This window comes from Penaeus monodon, chromosome 3 (genome assembly GCF_015228065.2).
Source record: "Penaeus monodon isolate SGIC_2016 chromosome 3, NSTDA_Pmon_1, whole genome shotgun sequence".
Taxonomy (NCBI): Eukaryota; Metazoa; Arthropoda; class Malacostraca; order Decapoda; family Penaeidae; genus Penaeus; species Penaeus monodon.
The window spans coordinates 59,572,625-59,582,169 of NC_051388.1; the positions used below are offsets into that span (position 1 = coordinate 59,572,625).

Below are 9,545 nucleotides of genomic sequence, written 5' to 3' on the forward strand. Positions count from 1 at the left end.
TCTCTCTCTTTCTCTCTCTCTCTCTCTCTCTCTTCTCTCTTCTCTCTCTCTCTTCTTTTTCCATTTTCTCTCTCTCCTCTTCCCCTCCCTCTCTCTCTCTCTCCTCCCCCCTCTCTGTCCTCTTTCCTCTCTCTCTCTCTCTCTCTCTCTCTCTCTCTCTCTCTCCATCTCTCTCTCTCTCTCCATCTCTCTCTCCTCTCCATCTCTCTCTCTCTATCTCCATGTCTCTCTTTCTCTATCTCCATGTCTCTCTTTCTCTATCTCCATGTCTCTCTCTCTCTCTTCTATCTCCATCTCTCTTCTCTCTCTCTCTCTCTCTCCTCTCTCTCTCCTCTCTCTCTCTCTCAGTCTCTCTCTCTATCTCCATGTCTCATTTTCTATCTCCATGTCTCTCTCTCTGTCTCCATGTCTCTATCTCTATCTACATGTCTATCTCTCTATCTCCATGTCTATCTCCATCTCCATGTCAATCTCTCTCTCTCTCTTTCCTACTTTTCTCTCTTCCCCTTACTTCTCCCCACCTCTTATACTAATAAACACATCCCCCTTTTTTCCCCTGCCATCACCTGAAATATTCCCTTCATGATCAACATTTGCACTTCTAACCATACTTTCACAGCAACATTGCAGTTCTCCTTTGTTCTTCTCCTCCACTATTTAATAGATGAAGACTACTTTACCATCTATTGGTTTGTGTGTTTTTTTCCCTTCTTGACCCCATACCGTGCCTTCGCTATAAATCTGACGCCTCTCACCCACACGTTCCTGCCAGTCTGTTCCACTAAATCAATTTCTACCCCCCCCCCTCTCTCTCTCTCTCTCTCTCTCTCTCTCTCTCTCTCTCTCTCTCTCTCTTTCAACCTTTCCCCCATCCATGGCTGTTTAGTACAGTCTAGTATGTCTGTCTGTCTGTCTGTCTGTCTGTCTGTCTGTCTGTCTGTCTGTCCCTCTCTCTCTCTCATCGCAGAACTCCTTTGTGTCCCTCTTTCTCCTCCCCCTCTCCCCCACGGCGCCCCAACTTTGTCAACACTGCAGAAGCATATCAGTGGGAGACGGATCAACCACAATTATGTGTGAATCGCTACAAAAATAACCGTGATTCATAAAGTAGTGAGGCTTTGAATTTTGTTCGCAGTGCAGCCGGTCTTTGTTTGGAGGTGTGTGTGTGTGTGTGTGTGTGTGTGTGTGTGTGTGTGTGTGTGTGTGTGTGTGTGTGTGTTGTGTGTGTGTGTGTGTGTGTGTGTGTGTGTGTGTGTTTCCTCATCTTGGCCCCTACCTTTGCTATCCCTCTTCTCATAACTTTGCATCTCCTGTCATATTCCCTTCTATTTATCCCGTCCCTTCTTTCTTCTTTCACACATTATCTACTTTCTTTTCCCTCTTATTTTTAAAGTCTACGCCCTTTTCATAAATGCTGCTTCTTCGCAGGTCTTCAGGTCTGACGACGAAATCTTAAGCCCTCGTCTTACCTCCTCTGGCCCCTCTTTCGCAAATTTCCAGCTCTGTAATTTTGTTTTTCTCGTTAATATTCTCTTTCTCTCTCTCTCTCTCTCTCTCTCTCTCTCCTCTCTCACACACTCTCTCTCTCTCTCTCATGCACACATCTACACACCTACCAACACATTCTAAACTATCATTCCTACTTCCTTTCACATATTACCATCACTCCTATAAACCCTATGGCTTTTAAACTCCTCTTCCACCCACAATAACCTACAATGAAATATCACTCCTCTCCAACGTGATAGCACAACTCTTGCCTACAAATCTTCTAAGTCCTTATCACAACCAGTTTCTCCAGCCATACCCAGCACACCTGCCTTCGTTCACATCATATATTTTCCCTTCATCTGCTCTCTGTATCGGCCTCCCTCTATCTTTGTCTCTCTCCTCTTCTTTTCTCTCTTCTTTTCTTTCTTTGTATCATTACACGGCATATCCTCACTCTCAACATATCCTAGAAACCCAAAATAAAAATTCGTTTCCATGGTCCTATTGGCTTCTTTCTTAACACAATTCACTAAACACACTAAAAAAAAATGGTTAAGTTAGGCCTTAGATGGGTAGGAATAAAGAATATAATGAAAGGACAACGACCGAAGAAAACTTTAAATAAGAAGAAAAATACCACGAAACAAGGAAAAAAACACCAAGAGAAAGGATAATGTGAAGGAAGATTTCGTACACGGAATGGCTGTGACGAGACACCCGTGGCAGTCCAGACGAGGGGAGGCGTGGCACAAAGGAAGGTTCTGGCAGTGAAGAAGGCCGTGCAGGGAAACGAGGGTCGCCGAGAGGGCCTCACTTCCACCGCTGGCACCTTCCGTCGCCCAAAGGTGCCATTAGTTTTCATTAGGCCACTCGGCGTCAGCATAAACAGGATGCCCATGGCTCTGTCAAACACTAAAGTCATACTGAGTGGTGGCGTTTCAGTATGAAGGCATTGCACTTCTTTCAATGAAAGCTGGCAATGACCGTTTGCTTTAACCTTCATATTCTTTTGTCAATCCTTCCATCCATGGATTTTTCCATAAAATATCCTTTGCAACTTTATACGTAGACACGTTCCAAAGAAACTACCCTTTCACAAACACATTCTCTTCGCATTTATCACATTTCTTCTCGTACTCTCAATTATACATTTCACTAAGAGCAAGACAAATGCATGCAAACATGGGACTATGTCGACCCCCACCATCCCGCGTTAACACAACAACTTGTCTTTGGCGAAGTTTCCATGTCGAGCGCGCAAACAGTCTTCGCAAATGTACACCAATTTTCAAAAATCTTCTCGGGGCGTTACACCCTGTTCACTCCACCGCGCGATGACGTAACACATATGACGCGTCACGGGCAGCATTGCCAGATGTACGCCGCGAAATCCAAGTTCGCGCCCACTGGGAAGGTGGCGATAATGGCACTTGGAACATGCACTATGGTGGGCTAAATAGATCCACTGGAATCGATATGATGACGTGCTCGAGTAACTTTACAATCCGGACATATTTCAGGATATTAGTCCCGAATAAACCTTGTACAGCACGTGTGTCTGCGAGTGTGAGAGAGCGGGAGAGTTTGTACGTATGTGCATGCGTGCGGATGAAAGTGAGAGCGAATCGAATAATAGCTGCTAGAGAAAGAGTGAGAGTAAGTGAAAACAAAATTAATGGAGGAATTGGCCGGTAAAAAGCTTAGTCGTGCCTGAAATATTGTTACTTCAGGGTATGGCTCGATTGGGTGACTAAGTGCGCGTTGCACCAGTCAAGGCATCTCCAACTAATATCCTTATCATGCGCCGCGTAAATGAGACGAAAAAAAAAAAGAAACTCCGTGAAAAAAATTGCAATGTTCATCATCCCGAACTAAAGCCAGCACTTCGCCAGACCACTCCTAATTAAAAAAGTAATAAATAAATAACAAAATTAATCTACGGCACGCTAATAAAGTTTCCGGGCATGAAGCACAAAGTGTAGCGCTGTTGGTGGTGGTGGTGGTGTGACTGGTGGATGGCGGGCGAGGCGGGGTCATGCACACTCCACGCAACCCATTTTCTGTGTGAAGTTCACCACAACCGGTCACTAAGCCCATTTTCTGTTGGTCGATATTCACCGCCCAGCTGAGCTCTGCACGCTGCCCATGTCCGACTAAAATATGTATCTTTCTTCATTCCATTTTCGTGACAGAATGGAATAAAACCATCAAGGACCCCCTTTTTTTTCTTCCACGCTTAAATCATCCCAGGATAACGATTATTTGCGACCCGGAACATCAGTCAGGGAGCTTCATGCGGGATTTACAGACTTGCCACAGCGACGGCCACCGGGGGAACGAACTCCCCAACCGGCTGGGGAAAGACACAGGAAGGAGATAAAGGAGTAGATGGAACATAGGCTGAGCATAAAAAATAAGACAAGGGGGGTACGGCAGGAAGGCAAAGGACGAGGAGGTAGGAAGGCGGGGAGACAAAGTCTGGCTATCATGGCGGTAGGGGGTGTTACACGGGTAGGGGAGTATGGGTAGTGCAGGCAACTGGTGGGAACTGGTAAGCACTGACATGGCAAAATGTAAGATAGGAAGAAGAAAAGAAAAGAAAAGAAAGAAAAAAAATAAACGATCATATGGTACAGCGCTGGGAATTAAGTATTTTGAGCAATATGTGAATGTTATTAAAAATAATAATAATAATAATAAGCTAAACGGCTGTCGGTATAAAATAACGGATTTCTTTTAGTGTGTTTGTGCCAAGATTCAGACTATCAAACTGATAATCGCACTAAGAGAAACATGTAGGGGAAGGAGGGAGATGGAGATGGAGAGGGAGGGGGGAGAGGGAGGGGGGAGGGAGGGGGAGGGAGGGAGGGAGGGAGGGAGGGAGGGAGGGAGAGAGAGAGAGAGAGAGAGAGAGAGAGAGAGAGAGAGAGAGAGAGAGAGAGAGAGAGAGAGAGAGAGAGAGAGAGAGAGAGAGAGAGCCACTAGAATTTAGTTAACACTTCATTTCGGGGGTGGGGGCACTTCAACTAGAGACTACAGGCACTACAAAACACGGTAGTGTTGTATGTACTTGTACTAACTGATATAAGTTAGTGTTGATTGGGGATAGGGACTAAGGATAGTGAAGGATGGAGAGAGGGCAGTCGCACTGTGGTGGGTTGGTATCGTGGGGTAGGTGGGGGCAGGTGGTGTCAGCAGGTGGAAATGAGTGAAAAAACGAAGAAGGTGCACCGCGGATAATGAGGCACTATCATCTAAACCTATCAGACTGAGCTAAGACACCTATATACACTAAAAATGAAAGAAGGGGCATCTTACCTGTACACATGTTCCTGACTGGCAAGTCACCACTATCACTTGTTTTACACTATTTGCACTTGAGCACTTGTTACACAGGGTTATGTACACATCACTATCACAAGGCAGGGCGGCGCCACTGTGCGGGCAACTTCGCACCACATGCGCCACCTGCTCAACTCTTCGTCTGACCATTGCACTCGCAGTCGGAAAAAACTATGTCGGGTGTCGGTGGAGCGGGTCGGGTCGCGCCGCACGGGTCGGTGGTAGCGGTCGCAGCGCCGCCGCTCCGCTGTTACCGCGGCGCCCACTAGCAGCGGTCCTGCGTGGCAAGGCGGCGCAGCCCGGCGGCGCCACTACCTCCACCACCACCACTGTCCTGCACATCCCCGCCTCGCCCGCCGGGTCCACCCAGACGCCCACTACGCTCCAAACCGTCCCCACAGCTCCCGACGTCCTAGGCTCCGCTGCTAGCCGCCGCTAGCCGCCGCCGGCCGACGCCGCCACCGTCGCAGCCGCCGCCGCCGCCGCCGCTGAGCTCGGACCGGCCGGTGTCAGAGATGCGTACACAGGTGTTGCTATCGAGACATTTGTACGTTGTCCTGTCGCTACCACGCCGTGCCTCCAGCACCGCCTTCATCCCCGCTGCACAAAACTTGAGAGCACAACTAACACTGCTGCGCTCCAATCTTCCGCCGCCACTGCCCGTACTGAAGCAGCCAGCGCTGCCGACCGACCGACCGACCCGCAGGAGTGGTGTGTCGGCGGCGGCGGCGTTGCAGCCCGCCAGACAGGGAGAGGCGGTTGGGGCCGGGCGTGGCAGATACAGATAGACACAACGTACATCAGTCTAGAGATCTAAACTTCAAGCTGTTATATCATAAAAACGGGAAACACAGCACGGCCGGGCACTCAGCTCGTGCACCTTCACACCACATCGTACGTACGTACACGGCACGACCCCTTTGATTCGCCACTCCACATTTTCCGATACGTCGGTCACACATGCCTCAAGAGACTTCTTCCACAAGCTTATACGGCAAAAATGGAGCCACCAATTCACACACTATGGCAGGTGGGTGTGGGCGTGCGTGGGCGTGAGATACAGCACTAGTGTGGGCGTGCAGGTGTGGGAGGTAGAGCGCAACGTGTGGCTCACAAGACAGACGCGGCGGAACTGAAGCGGGCGGGGGACGCGGCGCTGCATCTGGCCGCGCTCCTCCCCTGAGGGGCGGGACTAGTGGTATGGGTGGAGCCTGGTGGCCTCCCGCGCGCTGGACTCCACCTCTCAGCTGCCGACTCCGCCTCTCGCCCGCCCGGCTCCGCCTCAGAGTACACTAACTCCGCCCCTACAACTGGCCATCACATCACGTGACGTCTCTACACACTCGGCTCGTAATTAAAATAGTCTGGGGCCAATGGTACGTCGGCCGCGTGTCCTGCTGGGTGGGGGTGGGGGGCTGGGCGCCCCGCCCCCCTTATCCAGACTGTGGCTGCAGCGGAGGCGGGGTGTGGCGGGTTGGGGGACCTGCCGCCATGCGTCCCTTTCTCCTCTCCCTCCACGCTACTAACCAACACCCCGTCCTGAGTTGGGATGGGATAGGGGGAGGGGGCGATTCGGGGGCTGCGTATTAGAGGGAACGAGACTTGGGGGGCGGGGATCCCCGGAAAACCCCCGTTTGTGTCACTGTGACCTACAACCTGATTGTGCGAGCCCTCGGGGGCATCACGGATGACACTACTGACGGCTGTTTGTGACGACTGCGCAGTGCCCTGCAACCGCCCGCCCCGCCACCTGCCAACCCGACCACTGCCTAAAAACTCGCACAATTATTCACTCTTTAAAATGGAGTACACTGCCGCTACTGACTGAGTCTCGCCCGTCTGCCCCCTCCTCCCCCCTTCCATTACTATACCTATTCTCCTATTTTCTTCTCTCTCGGTTTGGATTTCTTCCTTCCTGGCCCAGCCTCTCTCTCATTTTCCCCGGATGAAGACGAGGACATACAGCACAATGCCAGGGAAAGCCGCAGACGTCATGCCGTGAGTAAGTGTGATGGCACAGGCAGCTGGCGCTCTGTTCGGTGCTCTGCAGAGACCCTTCAGTGAGTGCTTTTAGAACTATTAGCACCTTTGCTGATTCTCCTGTGCTTCCCAGTGCTCGTCTCTGGTCCCTTCCTGACCCACAGTGCTTTCTGTTCACTCGAGTGCAATGCAACAGCCCAACGTGTTGTGCTCTAACAGTCTTTAATACAATGTCACTGCACACTCCGTGGTAAATAACAGTGTTCTGTTTCCATCACTTTTTGTTAAATATGAAATTAACAACTGCCCTACCACTCTGTAAACCGTGAAGTAATGGTCAGTTCTAACAGATGGTATATATAATGCACAGTGTTCTGAACTACCATGGTGTACGTGTTGTTCGTAATGCGACAGCTTATGATAAGGAGAGGCTGCTAATCAGGGCCTGGCCGTTAATGATCGATTCTGCTTGGCTAATGATCGCGCTCTGGCGACTGCAGGCGGATGTGAACCGACCGTCCGCGATGGTCGGCCCCGTGCGTGCTTTGTCGGATTAAACTCGAACCGTTTAATGTTGACGGTAATGTTGCATGTGACTGGCTACAATAGCATCCATTAAGCACAAGACTTTTGGGCTAGAAAAGCGCCATCACTAATGACCGTGTTGTATTCAGTGGCAAGCAGCGCTCCTATCGATGCACGGACGGGCGAATGGCGAAACCTCCGATGGTTTCGTCTCGTCATGCAGAAACTGAGACTCACTGGGTGCCTGCACAAGCCAGGCCTCTTTTTCGTTAGTTGTGTAACATATAAAACAGAAACGATCGCAATTTTCGGATCTGAGGCGCAGAACTACCGAAGCGATTCCTCACTCACTCCCTCCCTTCTCTCGGCCGGCCGCCCTCCCTCCCGTTCGCTCGCCCTCCTTCGTTCACTCCCTCCCTTCCTCCCTTCTTTTCTTACTGCCTCTTTGTCTCCTTATGTATTTCTATTTTCACAAAGGCTTGGCTGCTTCATTCGAGAAGCCAGCAAGCGATAGGTGACGCCGGCGGCGGGAAGCGGCGGATCGTGCGGCGAGCGGCAGCGGACGATAGCGAGCAAGCAGGCCGCGCCGCAGACGGCAGCGGGCCGGCGCCGCTAACCTCAAGCACGACGACCTTCCGCTAGCGCGTCTTGCCGCCACGCTCAATCTCGCCACTCCACGCCATTACACACTCGCTGTACAACGCTTATACACTTCTGGTTAACACCACTTTCCAACGGTCGCTAACAGCCACCTTTTACTTACTTACAAGTATAAAAAGATGACGTAACGCCGTGACGTCATTACTTTGGTGAGGAACTCCAGGCTTGGTTGCAGCCACCTTGCGAACCAGAATGAAAGTTTAGTCTACTTGCACGAAAGCCTCTATCCAATGCACACGAAGCCTCACTTAAAGTTCAGCAACGGGTCTTAGCACAGCACAAGTTCCTCCTGCCATTGTGTGTCGCGGCCAGATACTGTAAGCGGGTAAACGCAATTTAAAAATTGTCTCGTGGCATCCTGCATACACGCTGCAAAGGTGACGAGGGCGGGGGAGACGAGGGGGGACACAAGAATTAAAGGCAACTGAGAGGGCCAAGGGAGGGGGGCCATGGGGCGACAAGGGTGCGGGGGCGGGCGGTGACGATTCCTGGGGGGGAGGTGGGAGGGATCTAGAGAGGGAGAACGTACGGGCCTCTGGGGGATGTTGGGCGGGACCCGGTGGGACGGGGCGGGGAAGGCGATGGTACTGGGGTGGGAGGAGGAGTAGGAGGAGCAGGAGGAGGAAGAGAGAAAGGGAGGAGGAGAAGGAGGGGGTAGTAGGAGGATTTACTAGCAGTTGGGGGGTCGCGAGTAAGACGACTCGGAGGGGGCACCGGGGCCAGGAAGAGGCGACGGCAGATAGGAAGGATGTGCAGCCGAGGGGACGCGGCATTGGTTTAGCTTTGGAGGAGAGCGCGGCATGTGGAGCGTCACCCACGCCGTGTGGATGGAGGGTGGAACTTTGCTTACCTCGGACAGAGATACGGAGGCTGCACACGAGCTAAGCGTGATAGAAGAGTCAATGTGTATATGGGAGGTAACACGATAAGTAACATTTAAGTTGCCTTAAAGGAGAAAGCCCATGTGACAAAGAAAAAGTACAAAAAGAACCAGCCATTCCGAGGAAAGAAACCCTCACGGTTCAGTTGCAGTTTTTCATCTCGGAGTTGCATCCTTCCAGACATCGCTCCGCCGCAGATAGACAGCCATAAACAGGCCGGGAAAGAGTGAGAATTACGTGCCGTGGAACATTCTAGCACCGTGACTGTGATCCTGCTCGCTCCCCAAGTGACTTTGGTTGTTACTCATGTCGGAACTCGTGCTTTGGCAGAGCTTTTTAAGAGCAGCAGCTCGCTTGGGGTCGTACGGCTGCGAGTGCGGCCACGTTCGATTTCCCTTCGAACCCTCCTGAAATATGTCCAGCCGGTCGTCTTGCAGGACACAGACGCAGGAGGAAAAACTGAAGGGAGAAGTGACAGAACAGATGGAGGTTGCGTTGGAGGTAGACATAAATGCGGTGGAGAGAGAATTCCACCAGTTTCGGAGGAGGATCAAGGTCCGAGGGAGTGGGAGTGGAAGCGAGGTAGAAAGGGGAAACAGAAATTGGAGAGGACGCGGGGAAAGCTGAAAAAAATGCAGAACGCAAGAGGCAGGGGAAGAGATGAAA

General features: G+C 51.2%; 1 protein-coding gene across 1 annotated transcript in view; it reads right to left on the reverse strand.

Annotated features, from left to right (window-relative positions):
- LOC119597639 overlaps nucleotides 1–9,298 on the reverse strand; it is a 16,799-nt gene extending 7,501 nt beyond the window's left edge. Inside the window, exon 1 of the mRNA XM_037947237.1 lies at nucleotides 4,810–9,298. Coding sequence (XP_037803165.1) covers nucleotides 4,810–4,983 — 174 coding nt within the window. The 5' untranslated portion in view covers nucleotides 4,984–9,298. The remainder of the gene's footprint in view (nucleotides 1–4,809) is intronic.
- Nucleotides 9,299–9,545: the final 247 nt, after the last annotated feature.